The 19685-nt window shown below is 29.8% G+C and overlaps 1 protein-coding gene and 1 long non-coding RNA gene across 5 annotated transcripts; one reads left to right on the top strand and one right to left on the bottom strand.

Annotated features, from left to right (window-relative positions):
• Window positions 1-3203: 3203 nt before the first annotated feature.
• LOC101264339 (uncharacterized) lies at window positions 3204-4615 on the bottom strand. The gene is made up of 2 exons (XR_742223.3): window positions 4506-4615; window positions 3204-3630 (listed from the first exon to the last, which is right to left on the bottom strand). It is a non-coding gene; the product is annotated as an uncharacterized lncRNA (long non-coding RNA).
• A 6723-nt stretch (window positions 4616-11338) lies between these two features.
• On the top strand, window positions 11339-18711 carry LOC101264025 (WEB family protein At5g16730, chloroplastic-like). Of its 4 annotated transcripts, none has more exons than XM_010325055.4 (15): window positions 11339-11567; window positions 12762-12889; window positions 13042-13113; window positions 13186-13299; window positions 13421-13489; window positions 13565-13621; window positions 14122-14175; window positions 14256-14318; window positions 14452-14514; window positions 14830-14994; window positions 15072-15227; window positions 17423-17503; window positions 17636-17697; window positions 17814-17936; window positions 18381-18711. In XM_010325055.4, the coding sequence occupies exons 1-14, from the start codon at window positions 11423-11425 to the stop codon at window positions 17893-17895; spliced, it is 1311 nt and encodes a 436-aa protein (XP_010323357.2). In that variant the 5' UTR covers window positions 11339-11422; the 3' UTR covers window positions 17896-17936; window positions 18381-18711. The 4 variants fall into 4 exon arrangements, with proteins under 4 accessions (XP_010323357.2, XP_025887680.2, XP_004242832.2 ...); XM_026031895.2 differs by having other exon boundaries at window positions 18050-18711; XM_004242784.4 differs by having other exon boundaries at window positions 17811-17936.
• Window positions 18712-19685: the final 974 nt, after the last annotated feature.

The raw sequence follows: 19685 nt of genomic DNA, 5'->3' as shown, positions 1-19685 counted from the left end.
TTATGTCAAAATATTATTGTGAGGATATATTTGAACTAAAATATAACAAAAGAGTCATATATATGGGCTAGACTTGTTGGGCTGGCCTGGCCTAACTCGGGATTTAATAGGGCTGAACTAAGATTTTTGGAGCCCATTTAAAAAAAGGGCTTTTTAACCCGGCCTGAATATGTCTGCTCATTTGGGGGGCTTGAGAAATATCGGTAGGGCCGGCCCGTGGGCCAATAAAAATTAATTAAAAAATATAATATAATATTAAAATTTAAAAATAAAGAGAGTCCAAAATCAAAACAATTAGGTTAATATTTCTATTTAGATATTTACACTTTTAGTTGAAAAAAAATTAACAAACATTAAGGAAAATGCACAAGTACCCCGTAGACTATGACTAATATCGCAGAGACATACCTTAACTAAACTAAGGTCCTATTACCCCTGAACTTTTTTTTTTTGTAATTTTATACACCTTTTGTCTTATGTGGCACTCTATGTTTCTCCACGCAATTGAGGTGCGTCGGAGATATTTGGATGCCACGTAAGCCAAAGAGGTACACAAAATTATATAAAAAAAAAAGTTTAGGGGGGTTATACGACCTTAGTAGGTGTATCTTTGGGATTTCAGTCATAGTCTAGGGGGTACTTTTGCATTTTTCCTAAATATTATAAATATAATTTTATTTGTGGATTTGATTAACAAGTAGTGACATTAAGGTCTCATTTGTTTCTATTAAGATTAAGACATCTGAATTTGAATGCGCATTTAAATATTAAGATGTGCATTAAGATCTAAATGTGTAAATTTGAATAAACATCTGAATATTAAAATATTGTCTCTGAATCTGAACACTAAATTATTGGGACAGTTTGTTTTAAATATATCAATGCACATATGAAATTAAACGTTATATCAATAAAATATTATTAAAACCTTGTTAGTAAAATAATTTTTTTTCATATAAAATAATATTTTGAACTTTTTTTACCGTAACAAGGTAATATGAATTATCTTTTAAGAACTCAACATCAAGTTACATCATTAATATGATTTTTTTTCCACTCAAATTCTTTGAGGATCTAATATAATGCAATTTAAAATAGTTTATATAGAGTAGTAAATATATAGTTTAGAAAAATATTTTATTTTATTTTATTTTAGAAATTTATTATTGTTATCGATCAAATAACTAATACTTTCTTATTTTTTGAAACCATGCTAAATATTATATCATGGGAGTGCTTATCAATTCAAATATATTGACTAATTTATGAAAGTAAAAGATGTATATTAAGTTAATATGAATAAAGGAAATTATTATGGCAAGCATATAATTAAATATTAATTAAATAAGAAAACAACTTTTATGAGTTGTTGTGATTTAGTTGAATTAAGATAGAAGTCTTATTTTTTAGTATGAATAGTGTTAAGGGTGTGTTACAGTTTTGATTCATGCAGATAGATTCAGACTCATTAAGAGGCTTATAAAAAAATAAAACAAACGAAGTTAATGAACTGAATCTGAATAATTAAGATTCAGTTCTTAAAAACAAACAAACCTAATGAGGCAAACCTGAATGATTAAGATTCAAAACCCTATTAATTGCAAAAAAATGATGTCTAACATAATATAATATTTTTTTTGTCGATATTTATGATACAAATCCCATTAAGTGCAAACAAATGATGTCTAACATAATATAATATTGTTTTGTCAATATTTATGATAATATTTTTAAATCATAATTTATAATTTAATTTAATAATTATAAAAAATATATTTTTTTCAAAAGTGGGCTGGCCCAGTAAGCCTGTAGCCCATGTACTTGTGGGCTGGGCCGACCATTTTCTGGCCCTCTCAAAAAATGGGTTAGCCCGGCCTGACCCGTAAAATATCAAAGCCTGTATAGGTTAGCCCGGATGGGGTGGGCTAGCTCATATTGATAGCTCTAATGAGGGCGCTATATATGTTTACAAAGATTTTATTGATCAAGGTCCATTTTTCTTCTCTTTTGTTTAGTCATAATTGATTTTGTTTTACTTGTTGAAATAAGAAACAAGGTAGGTTACTTTGAAAATAATTATTTTACTGGAATTAATATTATGAAAAATGTACTTTCAGTTTTTATTTTTAAAAATTATTAAGATATGTTGAATCCAAATAAGTAAAATAAAGTACAATGACTTCATTACAACCTTATTATAGATATGTCATAAGTGAAAGAACTTCTGTATTAATTTTTCTTTATGAGACGATTATTTTTTCAAAATATATGTAATTTACAATACAATATTATTTGTATGATTACACACATAAATCGAAAAAAACATAAATTAATTAAAAATATGATATTTACTTTAATTTGACTTTAAATAAATAAATATATAAAATAATTATTAAAAATAAAAAACATGTGGCAATATCATTAATTTTATTTTCCATTGAAATTAATCACATTTGACTATGGGTTTCGGATGTGAAAATAGTCAAAACTATAACAAAATTGTAACTAATAAATTTGACAATTTTTCACTATAGGTTAATTTACAATTTGTTTTCTGTATGTATTAAACATGAATAGTGTTGTTGTTTTAAATGTAAATTTTTGAAGATTAAATTATATTAATTTTAGTTTTCAACATTTTTTTTGTTTCCCATTAGACCTGCTATTCGGAATTAGGAGTTCTGATTAAATATGAATTATATAATATGTAGTCCATTTGAAGATGATGCTCCAAATATAATTTTCTCCATATATATATATATATATATATATATATATGCATATATATATGCATATATATATATATGTTGTTCTTCTCTATAGTGTCTTCACTGAATTCTTATATGTATAAGTTAAAGATAGTCTTAGCTTTAAGGTATATATATGACTTTCTAGATATATATATATATATATATATATATATATATATATATATATATATATGAAGATAATTTTTGTTGTTTGCTAATTTTGCCTACTTTTTTTTAATGTAAATGAAAACTTGACTATCATTTGAATTAGCTTATATGACAAAAGTCAAAAAGTTAGAATTTCTAACTTATCATATTTTGCTTATTTTTGCTATTTTGATTCAAAAACAAGTGCATAAAAGCACTTTTTAGCTCTATTAAGATTTCAAAAGTACTTAAAAAATATTTTAACTTAAAAACATCTAAGAATAATTCAATTTGAACGCTAGTATGTAATAAAACCACCAGTATTATTCATATAGTACCATAGTTCGCATAAAACACCAATACAATGAAACACATATAATGAAAAAGCTAACACAAAAGCTCTACCAAAATAGTCATGCTAGAGCCTTAACATGTCTTATTACATTGTCACACACACACACAAACAACTAACAAATCTCATCAACTTCTTATTTATGTATAATTAGACCTTGAGACTTTGATGTTCCCTGTGATTAATGGCAAGGAGAATAGCAATAGCAAGCATAATTAGACCAATCATTATCATGTCCCCCTTTGTATTTCTTACAAACTCCATAATATTTATGTCCAAACCAATGCTTGCAGTGCTTATTACATTTGAAAGTATATTTGCAAGGCCCATGCCACTTGTCACTTTTTTTCCCACAATCATGTCCTTCTGCCATCTGCATTTCTGCATGAAAGAAGAAATTTGGAAACCAAGGAATAAGGATCATGTAATGTATTTGAGATATAGCTATGAAAAAAAATTGATATTTAGCTACAAAATTATTAGATACGATGCTGGATTTGTCATTAGTTATTCACTTTTTATGAGGGTTTCATTCGACCCCAATATCTCAATATCAATAGTTCGATTGCTCAAGTCGATACAGGTACAAAAGTGACTATAACGGAGCAATTTATTTCTAAGATAAAGTTATTGGTTGAACTACATAGCGAAGACTTTTGTAACCTTAGATTCATTCGACCAAACTCGTTGTCTCTACGTCCATCGAAAGTGGATAACCTTTGTCACCGTCAGCACTTAGTACTTTTTCGATAGCTTCAATAAGTCATTAAAAGCCTTTAATTTGGTGTAGTAAATCGTACAAAAATTACATTTCGGTGATGTAACATACAATTTCGTTGCAAAAGTACTTTTGTCCACTAATTATTAACAAATAAAATTTACTTTCTCTAATAGTTTTTTAGATAAGATGATTATACAATTTAACATGATGTCTGAGCATGGTTGTAGACTTGTAGTCTTGCATTAAATCTTGTTTTCACAAAATAAAAATGTATTATCACATGTTTGTTTGGTCCATAAAATAGCATTGGACCTATACACATGTAGGGGTGATGTGATGAAACAACACTGAGGTGTGCTATATCTGGCTAAAATAATTTAAATTTTTAGGTGAGATGACCACATAACATATTAATAAGACATTAGATATATTTTTATATCAATTTAAATTCATTGTAAAAATCTATAAACTTTAAAATCTGAATATGTCTACGTGTACGAGACTAAGAAGCATTATTACAAACTTGTAGACTTACCAGTAGCAGCAACAAGGAGAACACACAAGAGTAGTGAAATGAAGACTGTATTTTTTGCCATGTCTTGCTAGCTTACAATTTTTCTTTTGTAAATAAATTATTTCTTGGTGAAGGACTTAGGCTACAAAATATGATATTTATAGCATGGTGTAAGCTTAACATTGTCAACTAAATTCATTTTTTTGACTAGTTCAAGAATGTTACATCATTATTTAGTACATGAACAAGTATAAAGAATAATTCTAGGTTTAACCTTCAATTTGCTATTAAAATATTATGAATGAACAATGAGAATGTTGAGTAGAAGCAAAAACCCAATATTGAATATGGTGTATTGTAGTAATGTTATTATTAGTTATGCTAAAATTATCTCCTATACAATTAATGTTTGATTTGATGTGTTGAAAATAATATGCATCGTAAAATTTCTAAGAAAATATTGTTTACAAACATACCTTTTACAAATATGGTGAAAAGAAAATGGAAAAGGTTAATTTGATAAACAATTGTTATCTTTATTAATTATAACATCTTGCAATGCTATTACTGTGTATTTTTCATATATTAGTTATACATAGGTAGAAAAGCGTATTAAACAAAATATTAGTAATATGCAAAGTTAATGCATGTATTATTTTTCCTACCGCATTACCAAATGACCCCCTTACAATGTGTACGGTACGAGAAAAATCATTTCCAATTATTCCATGTTTGGTTGATTAATATATATTGAAAAAGATTTTCTATAGAAATAATAAACTTCATAAGTAACATTTCATGTAAAATATTTTTCTTCGTACCAAACACACCTAACCTTTTGACATTCGATAGAAATCTGAAACATTATTTTATCTTGATACATGCTTAATCAAAATTTACTTTTCATAAATGATGTAGCATTATACTTGAGGAAGATAAAGTATTATTTTCTACAATTTGTATTTTACTACTTTGGTTTCCCATTTCAACTTGTACTTGGTGACCATATCAATTCTAAAACTAGAAGCAACTACTGTTGAGCTTGATCAATTCAAATCAATAATCCTCAAGAATGGTTCTTTATTATATATATATTATGTCTTTGTAGTACGTTTGTTCCAAATCATTTTAGGTAATTAAGCTTCTAATGTTGAACAACTAAATAATTGAGATTTAGTACATAAATTGTCATTGCAAAAGCTATTTACATACTATAACATATTAATGTAGGTTAATCATCACGCAACTATATATTCAGTAACACTTATTGTGTTTTAAAGTGATTGACTTTTCAAGATTTCATTTTTTATTCTCGAAAGGTCAGCAACCACAATAATTAATAGATATGTCATCATCATGGACTTGTCCAAATCATATAGGTAAAGGTTGAGCAAAAAAGTTTTGTCACTATATTATTTTAGAACATTCTTTTTCTCATGGGAAAAGTGTCTGATATACCCCTCAACTTTGTCATTTAGAGCTGATATACCCCTCGTTATAAAAGTGGCCAATATATGCCCTTACCGTTATACAAACGGCTCACATATATCCCTGCCGTTACAAAATGGCTCACATATACCCTTCATTTGACGGAAATTAAAAAAATAGTTTTAAATTTATATTTGTTACTTCTAATTTTTTTTAAAAAATTATTTAGGGGTATATATGATTCTTTTATCAAAGTTCAAGGTATATTTTAATTTTTTTCATACATAAATTATTTTTTGACTTCTTTTATTATAATTATTTGAGTTTCTTATTCTTATTTTGTTTTTTCTTTCATTCCTTAGTTTGAAGAAAAAAAATTTAAACTATTTTTTTTTGTGTGTATTGTAATTTAATTTCGTATTCGAAGAAAAAATTTGGTCATCTATAATAAGTTTTACAAGAATATTAGTGAAACATAAATAAATTTGATTATCAAAATAATAATTATAAATTAGTCATTAAAACAAAAAAAAGTCAAAAAAATATGTTTGACAAGGATTAAATTTACTCATATGGGATTATATTTTTTAGAAAAAAATATTAAAATTTCAGATTAAAATTATTATTTTTTTCATTTCCGTTAGAGGAAAAGGGTATATGTGGGCTATTTGTTTACAAGTAGGGGTATATATGAGCCACTTTTATAACGAGGGGTATATCAGCTCTAAATGACAAAGTTGAGAGGTATATCAGACGTTTTTCCCTTTTCTTATTCTCTTCCTCCTCCTCCTCCTCCTCCTCTCCATTTCTAGCTTAATTATGTTATTGTTGTTGTCGTTATTGTTGATCTTCTTCTTCTCCTTCTCCTCCTCCTCGTTCTTCTTCTTCTTTCTCTTCTTCATCTTCCTCCTCTTCGTCTTCGTCCTCCTCTTCCTCTTCTTCTTCTTCTTCCTCTTCGTCCTCCTCCTCCTTTTCCTAATCTTCCTCCTTCTCTTCGTATTCCTTCTCGTATTCCTTCTCGTATTCCTCTTTCTCTTCCTATTCCTCTTCCTTTTCCTCTTTCTCTTCTTCTCTTTTCCTCTTCTTCTTTCTCCTCCTTTTCATCTTCGTCCTCTTCTTCTTCTTTTTTGGTTTTTTTTGTTCATGCATTTTGTAGATTGAATTTCTCTCTTATTGAATTGACAATGTTTAAGAGGTAATTTTTTTATCATTTTGATAAGTGAATGATGTTCTTTTGTGTATATTGTTCATCTAAATTTACTCTACAATTGTTTTAAGGAACTCCTTCAACAAATGTTATAACAACTAAATGCAATTCTTGAGTTTATTACAACAATTGATGCATTTGTTTCAAAAACTATTGCACATGATTCAACATTTGTTGTATTTGTACAACAATCATTATATCTATTTTTATAATTGTTGTAGTAAATGCCGAAACATATGCAATGATTGTTGAAGATGTTTCAATAGATGCAAAAATATTGAATCAACTACAATAGATAGTGTATTTTATCATAATTTATTTTATTCTACAATGACTAATATTTTATTTTAAATCATAATTTATCCAGATTTCTTAAACAACAAAATATGAGGAAATTAAAATAACAATAAGCGTTGATTGTCTAGTGAATAGATCGAGCCCAACAATAACTACATTTGATACTGAAAAATAGAGATATGATAAAGACGATAACCAAGTCTGTATCAAGATGTGGAGTATGATGATTTTGCGAACAAAATCATAACTAATTGTGAATTAAATTGTGAGTGAAAGATATTATTATCATTTATATAACCATTTAAAAAATATAAGACAATTCCTTTTAGGGTAAAAGACTAAGTTAATTTATGTACTTGGAAGAAAATAACATTTGAATTTTGACCCATTATAATAATAAACTCGATTAAAATTATTCAAAATATTAGTTTACTATCCAAAATAACCATTCGATCATTGAACTAGCTAAATTTAGTTCAATTGTTTGGTTCATTATCCTATATGTATAGTCTTATTAAGTCTTTGGCTTTGCCCCTTTTTTCTCTTTCATGTAATTATCTTTTAACTTTTTCAGATTTGTATATTTTCACATTAATAAATTTGCAAATGAGTTGTTCTATGTAACTCATCCCTAGTGGTGCAACACAAACATTTTAAAATTTTATATTAACCAAAGCGGCAAAATCGCTGGAACAACAGCGATTTCCTCCGCCGGAAAAAGCAAAAAACAGCGACTTTGCGGAATGTGATTTTAAAAAAAATAATTAAAGAAATTGTTGCCTATGCAGCGATTTTATTTTTTTAATTTATTTTTTAATCTAGGCAGCAATTTTCTTTAAAAAAAAGTATTTTTTTAAAAATGAAAATCGAAAAAATGCAGCGATTTTCTTTTTAAAAAAAATATCATATTTTACAAAATCGCTACAGTAGCAGCGATTTTTCTTTTTTCGGCGGAGGAAATCGCTGTTGTTTCAGCGATTTTGCCGTTTTGGTTAATATGAAATTTTATATACCGTTTTGAAATTTTTGTAAATATTTTATACCCTTTAGGCTCCGAACTCAACATTTAAAAATAATGTGTTTGCTTCTTTAGTGATAGCTAGCTTCTTAAAGCGATGGGTGTCTTTCAATAAAATGTACATAAGTTGATTATCATAGAAATTACCTTTATAATTTTTTGTCGATTTATGATTTAAAAGTTCTCATATTGTGCATAATTAACAAACAAATTACGAGCTAGATTTATCTCAAATATAAATTATTTTAAGTGAATATAATATATTAAAAGAATTAAAAACTGAAAGAAGCTGATATCTAAATTTTTAGAATGTATAGAGGAGATTCAAAGTTAGTTAGAGATTCAAAATAAATGGTCTGCAATGTATATTTTATTGTATCAATAATGTATATACATCTTTGATATTATAGATATACAATATATTTATATATGAAAATTTTGTTAAAGATATATTGTTAGCTGATTTGGGGCCTTTTTTACTTAATTTTATGTAAATGAAAACTTGACTATGGTTTATTGTTTTCGGTTTATAAGCCAACAATCCTAGATTAGAATTTTTAGATTATGACTTTTAACTTATTTTTGCTAGTTTGACATAAAGATAAGTGCTTCAAAGCACTTTTTAATATTATCCAAATACATCTAAAATACTTTTAAAAAATTATTTTAACTTAAAAATATCCAAAAATAAATCAATTCGAATAGACTATATCTCATGCAAATGAAACTACTCTATATTAATTGTTTTGCTTAATCAACTTAAAGTTATCCTTGTGCACATGAAAATCATAAATTAAATTCATGGATATTATTTTTATTCCAGAGTTTCTCGTAGAATAATAAATATATTCAGTGGAACTCATAGGTAGGGATAGAAGAAGGATAAAGTGTATGCAAATCTTATCACTATTTTATGAAGGTAGAGAATTTGTTTCTGAATTAAACGAGTACAATAGTAAACATGAAAAGGAAAAATGACAATAAAGAAAATATAACAACTAATACAAAATAATAACAACAACAATAAAATAGTGCAATAACCGAAACATATATATGGTAGAAAACAAAAGCAAAACACACCATAATAATAAAGTTAATACTAAATAAAGTGAAAAACTGTAATTAAGTCGAAGAAGTTATATACCAGATAAATATTAATGATATATAAAACTAATTCATACGTTATATCTTTAATGCACTCTATCAAACGATTGGTAAAAAAAATATACTTTTATTATATTATGTTAATTTGGTGATCAATTCATCAAAATACATTGAAAAAATAAATTTTATAAATAACAATTCATAAAAAAAAGATCCTTCTACCAAACACACCCTTTAACCTTTTGACATTTAATAGAAATATAATTCAAATTGACCAAATAATTCTATTTGAAACATTATTATATCTTGTTACAGACTGAGTCAACTCTACTTTAAATTAATGATTAATACAATTTGTATTTTGGTGTTTCGTTTTCTTATTTCAACTTATACTTGGCGACCTAATCAATAATACTGAATCCTAGGCACATTATATTATGTCTTTGTAGTATGTTTATTCCGAAGTCTACGAATGTTTAACATTTATACTAAAAATAGATATTTAAGATTAATTATCAATTTAAATAATTAAGAAATAAAAAAAAAAAATTAAAATTTGCCCTTAATGATAGTCTAGTTCAATTGAAAAGTGATGTAGATTTTTGATATTCTTGGTATAATAGGATTATATTAGTCAAATTACACTTTGTACTACATTTTTCTTGAAGGGTGTGTGTCATGCCCGAGCCTACACCATGGACAGGACTGGCACTCGGTGACCATTGCATATATATATATAAACGAACAACAAAAATAAAATACAATTTTTTTAGAATACCACCGCAAGGCGCTGACACACTTGAGTCTTGCAAGCCTCAAAGGTGGCTGAGCCTTGTAAGACTCATGGGTATTTGAGTCTTATTCCAAAAAATTTATTTTTAACACAGCTAGAAAAAGTTGCCCTTTTGATATCATAATTAATTGAGTTGCCCTTTTGAAATTTTCAAAAAATTTTGTTGCCCTTTTAATTCTGAACTCTACTATATAGTATGTAAATATGTTTTTGCTACATTCATTGTATGTGATCAAATCATAATTAATTTTTATTCGTTGAACATTGGAATATTAATTACTTCCTCTGTCCACAATTGTTTGTCATGGCAAAGTCATGCACACTGTAACATCTCACAATTAGAAAAAACTAAAAGGAAGTGTAAAATATGAAAATAGTTAATTTTGGAAAGTGTAAGGATATCTGAAAAATTTTAAGTAAGTTAAAAGTGAGTTTTGGTCATTTTCAAACGATCAAAAGCTTCTAGCTCAGGATGAGTTAGAGGTATTTCCAGATATGCTTAGAAAGTACTTGAGACGATATCTCCAACACCGCCAAGTTTGCGCAATTTCGACTTTGTATGAGTAAGTTATGTCTTTTTATAGTTGGGCTGCCGAATTAAGAAAATGTCCAACCTAGATTTTTAAGGATATTTTAGTCTTTTAGCTACCCTATTATTTTCTTACGTTTTTAGAAATTTAATATTGATCAAGACTGAACTTGGTTAGTTTTAAAAAATTAAAATTTTCACGCTAGGACTAGAAAGAAATAAAAAAAAATCTGAAAAGAGAAATAAAGAACAAGGAAGTAGAGGGAGAAAGAAAATTTAAGAGAGATTTTAAATTTTGAAATTTAAGAATAAAGTTTTTTTGTGAATATTTTATAAATTTAAATTTTTTAAATATTACATTTTAGAATCGAATTATCCTAATCACTAATTTTAAAAAATTCAACCTTTTTTTTTTTTAAATCAATTTTAATTTGAAGACTTTTTTTATCGGAGGTGTTGCTCAATTTACTCGTGAATCTAGAAAAACCCAAAAGAGTCCAAAACTGTCGCTGCATTTTCTTTGTCAAAAAAAAAAAAAAAAAAAAAGGTCAAGAGTGCAAAAATGGCGTTGTTGAAACTGCTTCTGTATTCATTTTTATTTCTCCAAATTTTGACAACAATTTCATCAAATGGAGTTGGTGATTCAGATGCAGATTCATCTATCAGACTCCAACTTGACCAACTCAACTCCAAAATTTCCATTTTAGGTTTTTTCTGTACTCAATTTTGTGCTTTTTTTACTCTAAAATGGAATTGGGTTTATCGTATATTGGAAATTTATCATCTGGGGTTTACTCATTAATGTAGTTTTTTTTCTTTTCTGTTCCAAGTAGAGTGAAACAGATGTAAGATGATTCATCCGGAACTAATTTGAGATTAAGAACGAAGTTAAAGATTGATTCTTTTGATAGTTTATGTGAAAATATCAGTGTTGATTTGATCTCTCAAGAGCACCTAAAATTCTGAAGATGTGTTGTAGTTCCTTTGTTGTAGGGGTAGCAAATGTAGTTGTGTATATAGGTTCAAAACTCGGTGGAGACAAAAGACACTAGTGATTCTTCCCATTTATGCTAGCCTTGGTGGAAGAGTTATTTGGTACCTCTTGTTGGTAGGAGGTGTCGGGTATTCCGTGGAATTAGTCGAGCTGTATGAAAACAGGCCTGAACACCACGGTCATTAAAAAAAAATTGTTTGAGTCAAAATGTGTCAAACAGTCGTAACCCAACCTTCCTTGCATAACCCAAAATTGGTGCATTTGATTTCTATGGATTAAATTTGAGTGAATGTTGACCTTTTGATTAAAGGTCTGTAATTGAGATAGAAAATAGGAATACATTATGATCCTTAGCATTTTTTTATTATTAGGAAGAACCGAAGAACTGAACAATTATTTGCCGCTGTTGGGAACATTTCTTAGTATAAAACTATTTAGAATATCAATTATGTGGGGTTTAGACTTCTGTGGATATCTTATTGTCAACTATATTAGCCCTTTCTCTTTTTTCGGATCTGGCTATTCTGTTAGTTGGAAAATTATTGAGTGATCTCAATCAATCAAGTATGCGTCGAAACTAGTTGTGCGTTGCTATACGGCACCTCTTTTATCTATCCAGTCTATTTGAGCCCATGCCATTCCAGTACTCAATAATTTGTCCTGTGGGAACAAATAAGGATTTCGAACAAAGTATATATTCTTCAAATCTGTTACTTGTTCCTACAATGAAATCTTTAACCAAACTAATAAGCTCCAGTCAAATGCTGACCTAATGTAGGTGTAACGACCACTAATCTGGGTAATGTGCAAAAGTATAATTCATTCCTCTTCATTGTCTTCTCCCCTTGTTTTTATAGCTCCCTTCTAATTAACAACTTAATTTTCTTTCCTTTTCTTTGGATGAAAGAGTCGCGTATTGACGACAGTACTCGTGAGCTGAGGACGAAGGATGAAAGAATCAAAGAGCTGGAGAACACGGTTGACTTGAAATTAGCCAAATTGGCTTCTCTACAAAGTGAACTTCAGTTATTTCAGGTTTGAGATACACCTTTTGAAGAGAGTGGTCATTTTTAGTATCTGAGCAAGCTAAAGAATTCAGACAGTCATAACAGTGATAAAAAAAAACAGAGAAAATTATGTGCTCTAGAGTGGTCATAACTTGATATATATATACTTATCTTCGCTAGGAAAAAGGTTCCCTTAATGCAAAAGAGCTGGTTGCTAAGGCTAATGTTCGTGCAACTGAACTTGAACGTCAGGTTAGTTATGCTTAAGCTGGCTTCATTGTTTAGATATTATGCTGCATTCCTTAATATTCTGTTGATGTGCAGATAGATGCTCTTAGAAGGGAAACAGATGCACAAAACAAGAAGAAAAATCTTCTTGAAGTCAGTACAAATGAAGCAGAGAAGAAAATACAGGAACTGAATCTAAAACTTGAAAGTGTATGTGCTGTTTACTTGAATTTTCATATTTGGGACTTACAAATATAATCCTTTTTGCATTCACTCAATCGCTTCCTTAGGAATTGACATCACTTTGTATTGTATGCATATTTGATTTTAGCTACAACGGATAAATGAGGAGCAGAATGCGAGGATCCGTAAAACCAAACGTGCTCTTCAAGTGGCAGAGGTTTCCATTACTTAGTTTCTTTGAGTACAGGAAATACTGATTAGCTGAGAGTACTAATACTTTTGGTGGCTTCAGGAAGAAATGATGAAGGCTAAATTGGACGCTGCTTCTGTTTCTGAGCAGCTTGAGGAGGTAGAATCAGTACTTCTGAAATTCTCTTTTTTTTTTCTACTTGTACTTCTAGTCTGTCATTGATTTCAAATATATCTAGAAATAGTTATCTGGAATGATGTCTTTCTACTGCAATGAGGTTCTTATCCTCTCTTGTTCCATTTTTATCTTGTAAGTTTCCAATCCTCTGGTTTTATACTCTCTTCCATCTAAACTCTGGGTGATGGCATTAACTAATCAAAGTCGACTTTGAAGACCAAAATATCATATTGTATTGCTTTCTGCTTCTTACTCTTGACATATTTTCGATCCTCCTTTTTTCTTTTCTATTTTTCCAACTGAACTGTTTCCCATTGGATCAATTAGGGTGGGGGTTCTGATATTTTATAATAAGAAAAAAACTGATTGCAACTTGATAAAATCACAGTGTGACTCAACAGGAAAATCAATTAACTATTCACTGGATCACATGTCCTCTACTTTTTGGAATTTGATTGAGTGTATTATTGTTGTGAAACCAGGTTAAAAAAGGATGGCTTCCACCTTGGCTTGCTGTTCATCTTGTACATTTTCGGGTGATTATACTTATTCTTTTGCATATTATAAGGGAGTCTCTCTTTTTATCCATTTTCCTTGACTTATTGTGATTGTGCAGTCAATTGTTATGACTTACTGGACTGAGCACGGAAGGCCAGCTTTGGATCTGACCTTAAAAAAGGTCTTGTTCTTCTGCTAATGCTTCTAATTAGTTGGTACTTCATTTAGGTCAAATTATGCTTGTTCTTTATATTATTCTTGAGATATCAATTCTGCATTATAGATGTCAATCCTTTTAGCAATGCTTGCTTCAGGCCCTGGAGACCAAGTCTGAAGTAGTAAAGATGGCAGAGCCTCATATTCATTCATTTAAAACAGTAAGCCATTCCTTTTTAGTTTCTCCTTTCTACCAAAGGAAGCATTTCTTCTTTGACAGTCCATCTATTTAGTTCTGTTATCTAGTTTGTCGCTGTGGTCACCTTGACTCCCCCTTCTTAGTGTATGCCCTATATTTGCACAGCTATTCCCTATCATTCCTCTATGCTTTAAATATATACATAGGTCTGGGAGATGATAATTTATAGTTCAGATTTTTGTTGGTTTTTCATTCCCAGAATTGAAATAACATTGTATGCTATGCTTTTCTTCTCTATGTTCAACTATTCCTTGATTCCCTGTTGTTTCATTTGAAGGAATGGATCCCAGCTATGAAAGAGCGCTCAGTAGAATTTGTTCGTGATGTCGGGCCTCATATACAGAGGCTCAAGACTAAGAGTATCCACCTTTATCACGAATCCAAGAAATTTATGGAACCTCATATTATGAATGCACAGGACGTCATCCAACCCTATGTCAAGGTATATTTGTTTTTACCATCTATGTTCAATGACTATGGTCAGCATGGTTTATTCATATCAGCCTACTAATTTGGCAGGAAGTTAGGAAAGTCGCAGACCCTTATGTTGACCAAGTTTCACTGGTGATGAAACCTCATATTGACAAAGCAAGGATTCTCTTGCAACCTTACACCAAGAGAGTTCATCGTCATTATAGGAAGGCCAAGAAAACTGTCAGTTTATATCATCACCAGGCATGATGTCTCTTCCCCCTCTCTGTTTTCCCTATCTTGGTCTCCTGTTAAGTGTTAATGCTGTTTTACTTTTGATGTGCCATCCTTGATGTTTTCTCCCTTCATTTTCTTTTGTTATCACGTAAGATCTAGAATTGTTCCCGCCCGTACTTTTCATTACAAATAAAATCCTACAGTAACTATTGCCTCGACATTACCAACAAAAAGACTGATTTTATCTCGTGGAGTTCACTGTCTGGAGGAACGAATGGAGGATGAACTTGTTGGACAAGTTAACTGTCAAGATGGAATGAGGGAGAGATGAAAGAAGATGGACTTCAAATAAAATTAATGAGATAATTTACAGAATTATAAAGAAAAATTTATTTGCATGAAAACCCATGTTTTGTTATTATGTGAGTGATCATCATGAGCCAAACCTAGCTTTGCAAGAATAATTAACCGTTAATGATGTATAGATCAATATGAGACCTAATTAGAGGCCTCTTTTCTAGTTTATTGTGTTATCTGATTTGGTCTTAGTAAGAGAAACTGGTGTATTCTTGCTTAGCGAGGCAGACATCAAATAGGTAAAGGAAGATACACATGCTCGTGTTCTCTCACTCCGTGCTGTGGTTCTTTTTGTCATAAAATAGCTGGGCCATGTGGTGCGGGGTAAAGGATTTCTGCATTGGTGCATACCTATAAGAAACCAGAATAACAACTAGTATTCTGGTGAATATGCTATCATTTAACACCTTGTTCTCTTTTTCCATCAATTAAGGATTTGGATGTACGATTACTTGCTTCAAATGAGTGTCTCATTTAGAGTATACTTTGTGAAGGTCCTATGATCATCCTGGACCATTTTAAGATTGAACAAACACACCCTTAAAATGCCAATCTCATATCTTGTTGGATTGAGAAGTACGCACACCTGACACGTTTACATTTGATAAAAAAAACAACTTTTTTCTTTTTTCCCTTTTTTTTTCTTTTTCTTTTTATTCTATTTCTTTTGCTTTTGCTTTCTCTTTCTTCTTTTTCACTCCTTGCGCTATATCACCGACAGCATGACATCGATTGGCCCCTTCATCACCAGCGAGCCCCACCATCCCCTTCAAATAGCTCCACAATCTTTCTTCCCATTGTTGCTGACTGCTTCTTTTTTGTTTTCCTTTGTTTTTCATTTTTGCCAGCTTCTTTCACCGCAGAGGAGAAAAGAAAATGGATATATATATATATTATATATATATATATATATATATATATATATATATATATATATATATATATGCATGTATGCATGTATTTAATAACGGAAATATTATAAAAATGAAGAATTTACACTTTTTGTGCTTCTCACTAGTATTAGTTTAAAATAGTCTAAGGGGGTCATAGGACTCCCTTAAAGTATTAGTGTGTAAACTGTAACTGATAATCCTTGACTAATCTAGGAGTACTTTTATGCCTTTCCCTTATATTACACCAGTTTTGGTTGCATGTCAACTTAATTTGTTAAAAAAAATTAATACAAGGGAAATGTAAACTTTATTGCCAATTCATGTGTTTTAGGCTTTTAGCTTTCATTCTATAGCAATATGGAGTTTCTCGTGCTATTATACACTGACCTAATATTGAACAATAATTTTAATGGAGTTCAAAAGTTCTATAGCAATCTCTCTTTCTCATTAAATATGCCCTTACTGTACCTATAAAGGGGGGGAAAGTAGCAATTTACCGCTGATGGGTTCAAGAATGGCTGCCTGGTATTTCTGATTTTCCAATTAGCACTATTATAATTAGGTGAAAATCTAAGTTTATTCTGGCTTTCTTCTGGTAGGAACATTTAATTATTTTTAAAGAATACCCCGAACGTGATTTGTTTACTAAAGCTAAGACGATTTGAGGACTTACCTTGAGAAAAATTGTGAAAACTATTGGGGAATGTAACACTGAATGATGCAGAATTTGGCTAATATGGCTACTTCATTTCAATATAGGGAAAGAAAATTCAAGCATACTCAATTTTTTTTTCAATTCAAATGATAAACCTTTTTTTCGAATGTGTTGGTAAAATTCAACTTCAGTATTTCATTTATCTTTCAGGAATTGTTTTTTTTTTCTTCTTGTGATGCTTGAAAATAGTTTTTCTTAGTCTTAAAAGGATGATGACAATCGGCTTATATGGATCATTGTTGCTTTTGGTTTTGAAGGCTCAAGAAAACATCCATCACATGTTGAAGAATCACCACATCACCAAGCCATATGCTACAAAGGAGTTGGCTTGGTATCTGGTATGTAATGCTATATCGTAATAATCTCAAATTTAACATCAGATATTGAATGAGGGTTGGATTATGTTCTAGTTCTTATGATATTTTGGCTTAACATTTAGTCATTAGTTCTCATTTTTGTATTTATTCCAGGCCTCAGCTTTGCTGGCTTTACCTGTGATCTTTCTTCTAAATTTGGTATCAGATTTTGGGCGGTTTGTTTTCACGACTTTGCTTTGGTTAACCATGATTCTACACTTTTATTTGGAGTAGCTCTAACTTTTTCTTCCCTTTTGCAACTTCAATGTGATTGTCCTACGCATTTTGGCAGTAAGAAGCCAAAGAAGCATTCACATAGACACCATACAAGCCACACACGTCGCAGGGCTAAAAGAGCACATTCTGACAAATGAAGTTCTATGCGACCACTCTACATTTTCCAATTGAATCAAAGGTAAAGTTCTATTGTTTGCTTTTGCCTAACGTTACTAAATAAAATTTGAGGGCTATGTCATGATGGTTGCAACTGCTTCACTGTCTAACCTAGTTCCTACGACCAATCAACAGGACGATAATGCCTCCACTAAATCAACATAACGGGAAAGAATGAAAGTGAAACTGTGGCATGATTTAAAATGTTAAGACAAGTTGTGCATATGTTGAGTAGATTAGTATGTTCTCTGGCCTGATTTATGACGAGAAGAGGATAACGTTGATATATTGAAAGCATAATGCAAAGCTGACTATGTTAAATTGTGCCTTCAACCGCACCATGATCTTTTTACATAGAAATGTTCTGGAACAACCAATTCTGCTCTGATATTCTATTTATAGGTCTTTCTAATTGAAATATATTTGGCTCTGTCTATAATTCGTTTCTTTCATGCTTATTAAACAGATCACATGTTTCAGTCCCATCGCACTGCAATATCCAGGGGGTTGGATGCCCTCCTGGTTTTTGAGATGCTAAACACAACATCCAGAGATTTTGGATATCGAATTAGAACGAAATGGTGTATACAGTTTTCTTGGACAGAAAACATAAGGATTTAGCAAATTTAATACATAATCTATAGTTTAGAGGATTTAGGCTTACTCTAATGCATCATCTCCAGTTTACCCTTTGTGTTGTGTAATGACATTGTATCTGTTCCCCTCTTGACAATGAAGACAATTATTGTCCATACATTTGGACATCTTTTATCAATTTCTTTTCTTTTTTTCAACAATGAAGAGTGGAATCAAAGATTTTTTTTCTTTACTACTGATGGTTATTAGTGTGTGATACTGCATGTTTATATGCATAATGTAAAGCTAAATTGCTTTAAATTTTCATTTAGATGAACAATTAGCACAAAGATGATAGCCTGATATGATGCTTTATTAACTTCAAAAATATAATTAGAAGAAACAACAAACAGCTTATAAAAACAAATTTTAGCATTTTGCATCAAATATCTGTATCATGATTCTCATATATTATCTTACTACCTTTTCGAATCGATTTTGATTTATGAGAATTTACCACATATATATCATAATATGTAATGATTATATATTAATGTCATTCTAGATCATGATTCTCATATATTATCTTATGCCATTTTAGATATGATCACATAATTAAAAGGGTTTGTGAGTTATGTTTTAATTATATTATTATATATTCAAGAGTCCAGAGCCTAAATGGTACAAAATATTAAAAAAAAATTCAAAACGGTATATAAAATTATATATTAATCAAAACGGCAAAATCGCTGCAACAACAGCGATTTACTCCATCGGAAAAAGTAAAATCGCTGCCTCTATAAAGTAAAAATATTATATATAAATATTCTTTTTATAAAAATTGAAAATCGCTGCCTAGGCAGAGATGTAAAAAAAAATTAAAAATTGTTGTCTAGGTAGCGATTTCAATTTTTTTTTTTTTAAAAAAAATCACATTTTGTAAAATCGCTGCAGAGACAGCGATTTTACTTTTTTCGGTGGAGTAAATCGTTGTTGTTGCAGCGATTTTGCCGTTTTGGTTAGTATAATATTTTACATACCGTTTTAAAAGTTTTATTAATATCTGTACCCTTTAAACTCCGAACTCATATATTCAATACATTGGTGAGAAAGGTTATTCAAGGGAAGAAGCTTCAATAACTTTTTTCAAGGTTAATTATTTATTGGATTAATTACTTGAGTGAGTCCTTTTTAA

This window comes from Solanum lycopersicum, chromosome 7 (genome assembly GCF_036512215.1).
Source record: "Solanum lycopersicum chromosome 7, SLM_r2.1".
NCBI classification, from domain to species: Eukaryota; Viridiplantae; Streptophyta; class Magnoliopsida; order Solanales; family Solanaceae; genus Solanum; species Solanum lycopersicum.
This window is presented reverse-complemented; position numbering and strand designations above follow the sequence as displayed.